The sequence below is a fragment of the Pavona decussata genome, unplaced genomic scaffold (genome assembly GCF_977016875.1).
Source record: "Pavona decussata unplaced genomic scaffold, jaPavDecu1.1 SCAFFOLD_202, whole genome shotgun sequence".
Taxonomy (NCBI): Eukaryota; Metazoa; Cnidaria; class Anthozoa; order Scleractinia; family Agariciidae; genus Pavona; species Pavona decussata.
The window spans coordinates 2713480-2727500 of NW_028145610.1; the positions used below are offsets into that span (position 1 = coordinate 2713480).

The 14021-nt window shown below is 39.0% G+C and overlaps 1 protein-coding gene across 2 annotated transcripts in view; it reads right to left on the minus strand.

The window, feature by feature from the left end:
* Positions 1–1159: 1159 nt before the first annotated feature.
* Positions 1160–14021, minus strand: part of LOC146461127 (3'-5' exoribonuclease HELZ2-like) — a 68656-nt gene continuing 55794 nt past the window's right edge. For both annotated transcript variants that reach the window (XM_085087414.1, XM_085087415.1), the window contains 7 exons: positions 6425–6601; positions 5859–6136; positions 4929–5267; positions 4183–4434; positions 3565–3718; positions 2946–3113; positions 1160–2417 (listed from right to left, as the gene is read on the minus strand). In XM_085087414.1, the coding sequence (XP_084943540.1) occupies positions 2314–2417; positions 2946–3113; positions 3565–3718; positions 4183–4434; positions 4929–5267; positions 5859–6136; positions 6425–6601 (1472 nt within the window). In that variant the 3' untranslated portion in view covers positions 1160–2313. The remainder of the gene's footprint in view (positions 2418–2945; positions 3114–3564; positions 3719–4182; positions 4435–4928; positions 5268–5858; positions 6137–6424; positions 6602–14021) is intronic.

Below are 14021 nucleotides of genomic sequence, written 5' to 3' on the forward strand. Positions count from 1 at the left end.
ATAACCCGCTAGGGACAGGGGAATGGATGACTTACGAGGGCTGGGTGTGGGTTACTACTGATTTGGAATTTTTTTTGTTGAGAGTTATGTCTGTTGATTACAATTTTGTAGCGATTTCTAACAAGAGTTGACAAAAGGGAAATAGTTTTTGATTGGGCATAAGTGAATTATGGTGTCATGTTAAACAAAAAGGTTGGGTTTGTATTTTTCCTTGTTCAAGTCAGCTACTTCATTCTTTGTCAACTTGCAATTGTTGCTAATTTCCAATGTTGATAGTTTTATGTTGCTCAATGAATGCGTTTTTACAACGTTCGATCATAGAGTTGGACAGTGTATAATCGCTTATGGACACATACCGGGCAATGAAAGAGTAGAAGAAATCGATATTTAACATTCCTTCTAAATGCAACTGACATTTCTGTAGCACACACTCATTTTGTGGAAACAATATGATGTTCAAAGCTTATCAATTTTTGCTATTGCACCACAAGTTTTTTTATGGTTTTCATTTCAGTTGTTGTATACTAACGAATGCCGGGAAAAGGTCGCGTTGTGGCGTACATAACATAACGTACTGACAGCTTGGTCAAACTTTGTTAGGATTTTTTTTTTTTGGCTTTACCATGTATGGCGCAACACAAAAATGAATGAACTAATGTGCAGTGAGACTGTAACAACTAAGTGTTAATGTGGATTGGTTGGTATGCAGGCCTTCCTTTGGAGTTCAATTTTTGGGAGATGTTGTAAGAAGTAACCTTTTATTCTGTATACGAATTTACAGACGCATTTCCGTGACTACTGAATTTCACCGATCAGCAAATTAGCCCTCGACGTTGAAAGGTCATTGCGGCCTTGAGTCACAAAATAAATATCTCGGTTTAAGCGATGTTTTCACAACAGTACAATTAAATATTTGAAGGCAAAATGAAAGGCATACGTACGATTATCCGGGTGAGTGTGGTGATGTTTCGAAAACCTGAGCGGAAGCCAGGTTTTGGTCTGATCATCATTATCATCAACATCAATATTATTATTATTATTATTATTATTATTATTATTATTATTATTATTATCCAACTGCAGGTTTTTCCAAGAACAAATGTCCTTACTCTTTATGCCCCTTTCGTTCGTTAATCCTTAGTAATGAAGAGGACATCTGTAATTTCAGTCTTCTTTAATTTGCACCTTTCCATTTTTTTTTTTCATTTCCTTGCTTTTCGTCAATATTAGAAAAATTTTCTTGTATGCAGGTGTGGCTGCGAAAGAACACTGTAACGCTGTATACAACTATATTGTTTAAAGGTGACGAATGGGGGTATTACATTAAATACTTGAGTTGGGTTTTGAAGGTTTTACAATATATATTTTTCACAATCAAGCGGATAATTGGCTCCCAGACAGTGCACTTCAGGATTATTTTTAAGATTTTGTTACTGATTTAGAAAGCTCTAAATGGCCTGGCACCGAGCTACATCAGAGATCTGTTGAAACAAAAAGAACTCAAGCCATGTGTTGAGATCTTTAAACAACTGGTTGCTTGATGAGCTTGTGGCCAGGTTCATATTGTGATAGGGCATACGGTAGCAGGACTGAAACTATGGAATAAATTACCTATTAGGCAATTGTCATCGGTAGCAGTATTTAAAACTAAGCTTACGAATTATCTGTTTAAGGATGCCTTTGATTTCTAATTTTTACAATTATATTGTATAATATTTTTTTAAATTATTGTTGTAAAGCACCGTGGACAGCTTGTGGATTATGGCGTTCAAGAAATGTATTTCATTATAATTTAATTTAATTTATGTACAATTAAATATTGGAGGTTTTTTCTATATTAGTTTTCATTTAGAAATTTGTGTCCTGCCATAGCAGACTTAAAATGGATACACTTTTACATTTTCTAGGCTTAAAATAGCAAATTGTTCTACGAATACTGGGGGACTGGCCAGGGTGGATACCGTAGCGAAAGCATGCATGTGTAAATATCAGTCAGATCGTATTCATATTAAGTCATCTCGTCTTAACGAAGAGCCAAAATCCAGGATGGATAGTTGATGATAAATTATAAGTTGTCCTATGCTAATTCATAAACTCTGCAGAACGTTTCTCCAAATAGTGTAGCCATCCACCATTGGGCTCGTGGTCGATTTAGGAATCTGGCAATGTGATCGCAAAATAAACGCCATGCACGACATCCTAGTCATGATCCCCAGTTTTTAGGGCTAAAATGATATTTACAGGCCATAAAACTCTGTAAGAAATGTGGCATAAGAATCATAAACGAGCTGGTACAGTTGAGGAGATTTCAGTTCATGGCATAGGCCAGTGATCACTCTCCACAAGGCACGATTTTTCTTGGTAATGCTCAATCAGATGGCTCCACATTTCACAAACATCGAGCAAATTCTTGTTGCCTGAAGGAAGGGAAAACAAAACAAGTTTTAAAAAAACAACATCTCACAAACATGCCCTACATTCAACAACTTTTTTAAGCCGCGGAGATAATAAGGTCCAATCACTGAGGTCTAACGATGGTCATACAACGATGTCTCCTTCCCCCTCCCGGCCCCTTTTCTCCTCAGCCGTCCTGTTTGGTACGATCACTAATAACAAGACAAGAAATAGACCATAAAATATTTCCGTCTATACAGCTTCAAACCGTAGCATTTTAAATGTGATTTTGAGGACGCCAAAACGGGCTTCATATTGTGAAAATGCGTCATTGTAAAGGCTCCCTCACACTCCTACTGGGAGCTATATCGTACGTATTGTTTCTTAAAAAAAAAGGTTATTGTTAGGAAACAATAGTAAGGAAGGCCTCCTGAATCTTGCCCTCGATTTGAAAGAGGCCGAGTGCCTTGACTGCGGTCATGAAAGGGCTTGGACTATTGGCTTTACCCTCATTGGAGACCATCTAATTTATTTCTAATTATCTATCTTACCGATGATACACAGTCCTCGCTTTGCTCTCGTTAGAGCAACATTAATCTGGTGTTCGTCCGTCACAAACCCAAGTTTCTCTCGTAGCCATCCACCATTGGGCTCGTGGTCGATTTGGGAATCTGGCAACGACCGAACCAGCGATAGGATTACAAAATCGCTTTCACTGCCTGTGTTTAGAGATATTATGCATTAGTAACGATTTTTTTGATGAACTGTATCCTTAACCATGTAACAGAGCGTAGAAAACATGAAACCAAAACGTACAAAATGAGAACTCCTAACGTTAAGTACTTTTTCAAGAACCGCAGAACCGCTCTACCGAAACGTTCACATTAAGAGTTTAAAACAAAACAAGTATCATTAAAGCAGAAAAATATAAATTATCGATCACTGAGTTAGACGTGACCTTCTTGTCACCATGGTTGGATTTGCTTAGGATTTTGGCCTTTGGGAGTGACTCATCGTTTGTACACGTGTGTCCTGTTGTGCTTTTGTTTTCAGTTCCTTTCTTTGACTTGCGTATGCATGTGTGTTGTCTCTTGCCTTTATCGACTCTTGTTCTGACCCATCCATACAACAGGCTTCCTTGATAACTACATTTTATACACTTCATCCTACCTTGGCTTTTAACAATCGACATGACTGGAATCTCGGACAATCGCTGTTTGGCAAGTTCTTCTCCTATTATGTGGCATTGAGCTCGGTAAGGGGACAAAACCACGATCTGATCCTTTTTAACTCCACAGTCGATGAGTCTTTTAATCACCTCTACCTGAAGAAAGGAACAAGAACAAAAAAGGCACCTCGTAACTACTGATAAATAGTGTGCGACGGCCTCAAGGCGGAAAAGCGGTGCTTCCACAATAGCTCTTTAACTTAGTTACAACTACTAGAAGTGTACTAAAATTACAGGCCACTGAAAGACTATACATTGAGACACATATGTACCCTGAGATCGGCTGGCGTTTTAATAATCCAGAAAAAAAACGAAATTTCTTTAAGGACGGTACCTCCTTTTGCTACTGTGGCGTGACTCAAAAAAGCATATTGTAGGACGACCAGTCACTATCAAGTCCTCCAACTGATCAACATCCAGTTCGATTCGAGATCTACTTCCGGCAAACAGAGTGACTGTCCAGTTATATTTGACGGGGAAGAGTAAAACATACGTCACCTGTGGTCGACACACGACCACTGGAGGTCTATTATACAATTATTCTGCTGTTCAACACTCACCACTTTATCCTTCTCCTTCACGTTGCTCTTGGAGCGTTCATGGCCTTCGTGTGAGGTTACCACCAGCTCTTCCTCCTTACCCACAACATTACAAAATACAAGAGGCACGTAATCCTTTGCAGTGTGACTAGGCCAGAATTTTACAAACTTTTTGCTAATTCTTGATCTCTCTTCACGCTCCTTGACTGAGTTAGAGGTTTTCAATCTGTCGCCATAGAAATGCTTCGAGGGAAATGCACAAATTTCTTCGTGCTGAAATAAAACAAACCACCGAGGAAACAAAAAGTGAATACACACAACACCGGGGGGAAACATGTATGGAGGAGGTACATTGTATGCCTCATATTACTATTATCAGGAAAAACCACCATAATCAAAATAAAGGAGCTATATTGAGCCACTTCATGCTTTCTTCCAGTCTACAAACCATACATGTCAGCTCAGTAATTTGATGATTCAGTTTCATTAGTGGCTTGAGGAACTAAAATTTTTAAGTTTTTTAGGTTTTTTCATGCTGCTCACGCGATTCAATGGATCACAATTGCTGATTACAATTCCCATGTAGCATAAAATGACAACGCTCAATCGCTTAAAATCTCCGAGGTAAGAATGAAAGCTCCACAATGTTCATTTTTTGGGAACCTTTTGGTGATAAGGAGTTAGTTGTTCTGTCAGTCGCGACATTTGCCTTTCTTTCTTAGCAGAACATACTGACTACACTAACTTATTCTATTTTCTGAGCTTACCATTCTGTATTGCTCCTCAAGCATCAAGGCATGGTTTGAGTAACGCTCAAACAGTGACTTCCTCAACCCCAGAGACTTAGCAGTTCTGTTGGTTACAATTGGTTGAAGCTGCATGTGATCACCAATGAGAACAACTTGTTCCGCTTGTGACCAGACAATAGGGATGAGGGTTTCCGGTTCCAAACACATGCCGCACTCATCGATTATGCACTGAATCGTGTTGTTACACCCGTCTTTTAATCTCTTACTTCCGGCCGCGGAGCAGGTACAAAGCACAATTTGGTGGTACTGTCTTTTACATACGCTCCTAATGACCCATTGTTCAGCTTTCTGTATCACCTGCGATTAGAAATTCACCCAATATTGTCTGAAGTCTAATCCCTTCTTTCGTGAGAGGATGAATAGTCGGAAAGCATAAAGACGAACTATGATCCCCACCCCACCCCCCTATTAAATTGATACCTAACCTTAATTCATCAAAAATAAGAAATTTTCCCATTTCTTCGGGTTACGTAATGAACTGAGCAGACGCAAAGTGACTGGACACAAAAAAATCTCTTCTTGGCATTGCCTGATTTTCGTTTGAATAATACAGTTTCAGGATTTCATTCGACGAACTAAACTGATCAAGCAAAACCACCTTGTGCAGCAAATATGATATCAGTTTACATTTAAATGGTTTATCCAAAAAAAAATGAAGCGTTCATATTTAGAACCCGCTTTTCAACAAGCAAGCCACAGAGGAGAGCAGTGTTCAATTAGACCTTCATTTCAAGAGCAGTACTTTAAATTTCATCCATTGACGCAAAAGCCAAAATGTTTGAACTCTGTGACGTAAAGGGTACTGGTGAATATTTAGTAAACATAAATAATGGAAGTCGCCTGGATTAGTTGTTTTCATTATTCTCTCAATAATGAAACTCTTCAAACCTTTATATATTCTTCGACTTCATTGTCATCCACTTTTTTCTTTACTTTCTTCACTCTGGCAAATTGTTTTTCAAATTCCTTTAACTGCCGCGCAAACGGTGACTTTTCCTTGTCTCTGATGATGTGATGTAAGGCGACATGTTTCAAGTTCTGAGGAACTTCATAGACCTCGGTCTTTCTAGTTTGTTTCACTTGGTTTGGGATTGGAAATTCTTCTTCCTCAATGACGTTTCCGTACACTCGCAGGATATTGATGCCGGTGATCCTCATCAAATACTCTACAGAGGAAAAATAGGAATGATGTATTTTTTCCAGTGGGTGACACAGGCATACTCGGAAAAGCAGAGTGCTTTTATCATTAGTCGAATCTTAGACCTTCCGAATACTAGTTCGAATGCACAGAGGAAAAAAGATAAGTAATTTCGTACTCAGTTTGCAATGAGCATGTGTGGGACCACAAAATGGCTAAATGTATACCAGAAACAGATAATCCGTGTGGACGAACTTGGGAAAGCATGTACGTAGTTACTGAGCTATAAAAAGTTAACACAGAAAACCTAACAAACCTGCAACGACGTCCACAGATTTGTTTGAAGGACCACAATAAAGGACTTGCGGAGGAGCCTTTAATGGAGTTTCTTGTTTTGGGGTGTCCGGAGGACTGTTTCCTCTAAAGGCGTCTCGTTGATTTATTTTCGAGAACCAATAGGCAATGTGCACTCCAGTTATGGTCTTTCCAGTGCCTGAAATGGAAATTGTTTAGGTGACACCTTTGAGGAACATTGCCCAGTGAATAAACGTTGCTTAGTTGATTAGTCTACTCAGCAGCTTCAAGCATTAATTTGAAGTGGATTCCAAGCAAACCACAAATACCAGATGGCCAGAGAGTAACAATTTATACAGCATGAAGTAACTGGCAGTACTTCTACTTCTACTACTACTACTACTACTACTACTACTACTACTACTACTACTACTACTACTACTACTACTACTCTACTACTACTACTACTAAATCCCAACACAGCATCTCAGATCTAAACTAAATCCCAACACAGCATCTCAGATCTTCGACACGATGATATTCTCGATCTTAAGCTATAACAGTGAGGTTTGGGGTATGTACACGAAGCAGGAGTTCAAAACATGGGATAATTCCCCATTAGAAAAAGTACATTTAAAGTTTTGCAAACGCTATTTGGAGGTAAACAACAAAGCCTCTAACCTAGCATGTAGGGCTGAGTTAGGGCGATATCCATTACTTATTGCAATAAACCAAAAAATTATGAAATACTTTGTTTACCGAAACAATAAGGAGAATGACTCTATCGTTAAGGTTACTTCCATGTTTCGCGAGTGCCTTCAGGGAAATCTAGCGTACGCGCGCTGCTTTCAATAAAACCACGGAAAACTATATATCACTGTAAAGCTGATAAATTGATGTTTGCGAAAATATCAATGTTTTTTTTTATTTTGTTGGATACATAAGCGCTCAGAGGCCTGCAAACTCAATACTAGCGACGTGTACTTAACTGAATTACCCACTCTCAGGTAAAGGGGCAAAACCAAACAGACTGCACAATATCAATCAGGAGATAATAGGCTAACAAAGTGTGTCAGGCTTTTTCTTTATTCCTATTGGTTTGTGAGAAAACCCATCCTAAAGATGGACAATGGAAAATTTTTGTAGTCCCGTCAGATGTTAACACGTCACGGGAAAAATATTTTGAATTTCGTAAAAGCCTGACACACTTTGATGCATTAATATCTGATGACCATTTTGGCCAAATTTCGTTGAAATCTGGCAAATCTACATACCCTATTAATTCATTTGAAGATGGGGAATTCGCGCAAAAACAAAAGCCTCGAAACATTTTCCGAGTTTTCGCACCTCGTTAAAATACTTGTCAACGTGCTCACGCCGCCGGCCAATCAAACACAAAGAAGCATTCCCTGGGGAGTTCTGTAAGCATTTAGTGTTACTGTAATATTATATTATAAAGCGATTTCGTTATGGGAAAAGTTAAGTCTGCGAGAAAGCCACTGGCTAAACCAAAACAAAGAAGAAAACGGCAAATAGACGCAGAACATGAAACTGGCAGCCCCAGCGGAGTTGACACGAGACACGCACTTCTCACCGCAATCATGTCAGTACACGAGGCTGCGTGCTGAGGTTCGCTGCTTATTTTCAGCCGGTCAACAACGGCGAAAGTGGCTGGATTGTCGCCGGCATCTTCGATTTCGGACTCCGAACTGATGTTCGACTCTCCACTATCCGATTTCTCGTCCTTGAATTTCTCTACTGCCGAGGCAGTTATAGAAAATCTGACTGGTTGTACCAAGAACCCTTGTCGCTCTCCGACAGCTGAAGTTTTTTGGTTTCGTCAAATGATTTTTCGACCTTCTTTGGGCCGGGTTTTTTCCTAACTGTCACCCAAGGTGACTTTTCTAGTTTCGCTTTCTTCATAACAACCTTTTACGCAATGCTTGAATCCAAAAAGGAACGCTGTTTCACAGGAAAATTTTACATACAACGCCGTGACATGCGATGAACACGATGTAGACAAAAATATGCAAATTTGCCGGTAATTCAAGATCGCGGGTAAATTTTGCCGCGTAATATCTCAACACAGTCCCGCATCAATTGGATTATGACACCTTCGCTCGCTCACCGCTTTTCCTACAAAACTTTGTTTTTCAGATAGCTCGCGTTCTTTTTAAGATTTCTAACGGCTGTTTTCACGAAACTTTGCATCCCTTTCTTGTTTTAACAATTATCTAAAAAAATTATTTGAGAAAAATTCGAGCTTTCTTCCCCATAAGTAACCTTAAGCAATCTCTTCTGATGTCAAAACATTTACACTCCATTAATAATTCCGGTTTTTACTCCAATTTTATGGGCATGTTAGAAAAATACTATTCATCTGATCTAAATCCTGAAAATTTTAGCAATGAGACAATAAGGCAAATTGAAACTAATATGAATTGAAGCTGGTAGATATCAGAAAGATCATCTTCCTAGAGAGTTAAGATTATGTCAGTTGTGTCAATCAAATCAAGTGGAAAATGAAACTCATTTCTTGTTTCAATGTAGTTGCTACTCTTTACAGAGGCAGACATTCTATGAAGACATAAGTAAAATGATACCTGATATTCAAACGAAATCGACATCAGACATTGTGAAACTACTGATGAACTCTAAAGACTATATGTAAACAAACTGGTTATGAAGTTTATTTCTTCATGTATGATTATACGTGACAGGCTATTATTGGATATTGATCATGTAACTTAGAATTAATTATCTATTGTTATGATTCTTTACACTGTTTTGTTAGTAATTAGATTATATAAGCTTTTGCAATACTGTAAATCTTGTGGTCATGCAAATAAAGCAATTACTACTACTACTACTACTACTACTACTACTACTACTACTACTACTACTACTACTACTACTACTACTACTACTACTACTACTACTACTACTACTACTACTACTACTACCACTACTTACTACTACTACTACTACTACTACTACTTGTTAGCTGAGTAGATTTTCGTTTATTCCACGAGCAGAAATCATTATACTGGTACAAAGTTTACGACAACGACAATCTAAATGGCAGAAGAGCCTGTTGAGTCCTCCTTTGATGCTGCCGATGATCATGATCAAGGAAAAAAAGCTGGATTCAGGCCTTCGCGTATGGTCGATATGGCACCATGTGAAGATCTCCACCGATATTTGGTCGATAGATTTAACACGACTAAATCGAAGACGGTTTTATTCGAGGAAATCGATTCATCCACTTATAAACCTAATGCCAAAGTGGTATCTTTCAAGACCTCAGAAGATCGTTTGCTACTTTGGATAAAAACGTTTGCGCTACGCTACTATGAATATTTAAACACCATGGGATATCTTGTGTCTTGGCAAGAACAAGAATCTTACAGTTGCGCAACAAAGAGCGACAAAATTATCCTACACATCTCTACGGCCGACGAGCAAAATGAAGAACAACTTGTCACTGTTTCTGTATTTATTTCAACTGGCCGCATCATGGTCCAAGGAAAGAAATTTGCCGAATGGAGCAGTGACGAATTCCCCGCACTGTTAGCAATTGTTAACAGCCTCGAACCTTTGACAGACAATGGTTCATTGACCTCGGAGGACACTTCATTGTTTCTCGCGGACTTGCCAAAATTTTTCACTAAACTTCAAGAGGAAGATAAGGAAATCACCAATCAGGAAAATGCTGGTCAATGCATAGCAGAAGAAACACCCAACACAGCTCGAGAAACACCAAAATCTAGACAAGAACCCGTCAAGCTCCTCAAACTAACGACAAGCAGACTGCATACACTTTCGACTTTACGTAAAACTGTGGGAAATCTAGAAGCCGAATTTACCCAATTCAAAATAAACATCGAAGGAAACTTTGAGCAACTGAAAGACAAAGCTGTACAACAAGATCATCTTTTAAAATTACAAAAATCACATGTAGGAGACCTCTGTGACGACTTAATAAATTCAAACAAGCTTCTTAATGATCAACTACAAAATCACGCCATCCTGATTGCAAAATTAAAAGATGGAAATCAGACTCTTCAAAAGAAACAATCCCAACTTGTCGCAGAAAATGCTCAATTAAAGGAAAAACAAACCCAACTGGAGTCAGAGGTCAGTTTTCTTAAAGAACAAGTTAAGGCTCTATTTGAAAAATTGAATTCACATACACCAGAGAGAGCTCAGATGACCAATACCGCAAGCCAGACACCATCGACACCCCCTGTTGCAGCGACGAACGGAAATGGAAACTCGACTCCAACACCGCCAGCCCAACAATGCAAAGAAGACGAATTACTAATTGTAAACATCCCTACATCCAATGGTTACTCCGTCTTACAAGAAACCAACTCGAACAGACAAGATAAAGCAAAGATCACCACATCTCAGCATCAGCCTGTACCCCCTTCAAACGAAGTTATCTTTCTATGCGACTCAAATGGCAAATTTCTAGATACTAAACAAATGTTCCCCTCGCGACATGAGGTGAACTACGTCAGAGCGCCACTAATTACGCAAGCAAGCTCCTTCCTACAAAGTATCCACGCTGCTCCACACATGATTTTGATACACACAGGAACAAACGATCTAGAGCGATCCTCCCATGAAGAACTGATTTCCAATATTCTAACATTGATTACTGAGGCCTCAACAAAATTTCCATCGAGCAAAATCCTTTACTCCACACTTTTACCTCGAAATGATATCTCACCTTCAACAATCATCTCAATTAATCAACAACTAATTACAAGCTGCTCAAAACTTCCAAATGTACAATTGATCGCACACGACAACCTTTTCAAAAATGGCACAAATTTCCTCCGTGATAACAAACACATCCTTAAAAGACACATTGGACTCTTCGCCAAAAATTTAAAAGACGCCATCCACGGTCGCCTTCAATCAAGAAGCATACCTCCTCCAAGACCAGTTCAAGATCCCCCAAACAACGTGGTATCTCCAGAACCCCCTAGCATGATGCATCATGCGTCCTACAGTCATGTCCTGCAGAACGGTTCACCTCAGGGTCAACCTTGGCCCTTTTACCATCAGATGCAACAGCCACCCAAGCCATCAGTCCGAGAACCATTATACAGCAGCGAATACACATGGGGCAACAAGGACAGCATCAGTTTCCCGCCACGAATGCTGCAAAGATGACGACAACTCCCAAGGAGAGTTCGCCCTTCAGTCATGTCCTGCAGAACGGTTCACCTCAGGGTCAACCTTGGCCCTTTTACCATCAGATGCAACAGCCACCCAAGCCATCAGTCCGAGAACCATTACAGCAGCAAATACACTTGGGGCAACAAGGACAGCATCAGTTTCCCGCCACGAATGCTGCAAAGATGGCGACAACTCCCAAGGAGAGTTCCCCCACCTGTCCTCAAACACAGATACCCCAGGATATCATATCCTTTCTACGTTTTGTAAAATCATTTTTATAGACATCACAATTGAATCTGGAACATTGAGACACTTAAATAGCTAAATTAGGATAAACTTTCTACCAGTAAAATGAATAATAGTTAACCTAGCAATCTATCATTAGTACTCGTACGGGTCATCTTGATACCCCAGGCACATTATCTTTCTGTGCTTGGAACGTCAACGGACTATCGTCCAAACATTTTGGAAACAAACTAAATGATGTTGATTTTCTGAGCGTTATTACTAATTTCGATTTGATCGTGCTAACAGAAATCTGGAATTGTCGCGACTTTGACATATCCGGATATAAATCATTTGTTCAAGGCCCCATCCCTAACCAATCAAGAAAAGGGGGTCGGTACTCAGGAGGAATAGCTTCATTATACAAAAGCAACCTTCAAAAAACTATTTCCATTGTAAAAACAAATCAAAACTTTCTATGGTTTAAGATTGATAAAAAATTCTTGAATTCGTCAAAGGATTTTTACGTTTGCGGGGTTTATATCCCTCCATGTAACTCTAAATATTTCGATTCCGAAATATTCGATCAACTTGAGCAAGATATACTGTGTTTTTCTTCAGCGGGATCAGTGATTCTACTAGGCGACTTTAACTCAAGAACTGGAAAATACTCCGATACAGTTTCCCAAGATGGAAACAATATAATCACCAATGATCAGTCAGAATCCGCTTTCCGCCCAACAGAAAGAAATAGTTTCGACAATGTTCTAAATACTCACGGGAAAAAACTGCTTGAGATATGCAAAACTTTTGATTTAAGGATAGTTAATGGAAGGGTCAATGGAGATACCTTAGGTAGACCTACCTTTCATGGAACAAACGGGACAAGTGTTATTGACTATTTCATCTGCGATCACCATACATTTCTAGACGTTGCCAACTTTGTTGTTGAAAAACCATCCCCCATATCAGACCACAGTGCTATCTTAGCGTGGTTAAATCTTAACACCAATCTACCAGCAGGGGAAATTCAAAGAGCAAATTCTAGCAATCGGTTAATGAGATTACCGCGCCAGTTTTACTGGGAAAACGACTCTTTCTTAAAATTCAAAAACACGTTGCGCACGGAACCAATTCAAATTCTTATCAGAAACTACTTAGAACGAGACGATGGTGATGTTAACACCTCGTTAACTGATGCTGTAAACATTTTAACTGCGACTTCAAAACTTTGCCTCAAGATTAGAATAAAAAAGCCTCGTAAACGCATAAAGAAAGCTTCAAACAAGAAATGGTTTGATAGCGAATGCCGATTAAAAAGACATGAAGTACGAAAACTCTCAAATCAAAAGCATCATGATCCTCTCAACTCCGAAATACGCGAAAAATTTCGCCAAACTTTGAACGAGTACAAAAATCTCCTAGATTTAAAAAAGAAAAATTTTCAGAAAGAAAAAACAAAAGAACTCGATGAAATATCATCAAATCCTGACAAATCATTGTTCTGGAGTTGTCTTAAATCGATAGATGATACAATCCCCAACAAAAATCCTCCTTCAATACCAGAAGACAAATGGTTAGAACTCTTTCAATATTTACACTCCGACGAGCCAAAACCATCTACACATTAAGAAAAAATTTATAATGAGCTACAACAATTAGAAAAAGAAAAAGACCAACTTAACTCCTTAGACCAAGTAATAACTCAACAGGAAATACGTCAAGCTGTGAAAAAATTAAAGAATAAGAAATCGCCCTTTTCCGACAGAATAAGGAACGAAATGATCAAAGCGAGCCTTGAAACACTAATGCCTCTTTACATCAAACTTTTCAATCATATCCTAAAATCTGGAAAGATGCCAGATGTATGGTGCCAAGGCCTGATAACCCCCATTTACAAATCTGGTGACAAGAATGATCCGACAAACTACAGGGGCATCTGTGTATCAAGTTGCCTCGGAAAACTGTTCTGCTCAATCTTAAATCAACGTCTACACTCTTATTTAAAAGAAAACAAAATATTACATAACTCACAAATTGGCTTTCTGCCTGAAAACCGCACTGCAGACCATGTTTTTACGCTTCGCGCCCTGCTAGATAAATACGTTCACTATCACAAAGAAAGGGTCTATGCCTGTTTCGTAGATTTCCGCAAGGCTTTTGACTCCGTCTGGCACGTTGGTTTATTTTATAAGCTACTCGGT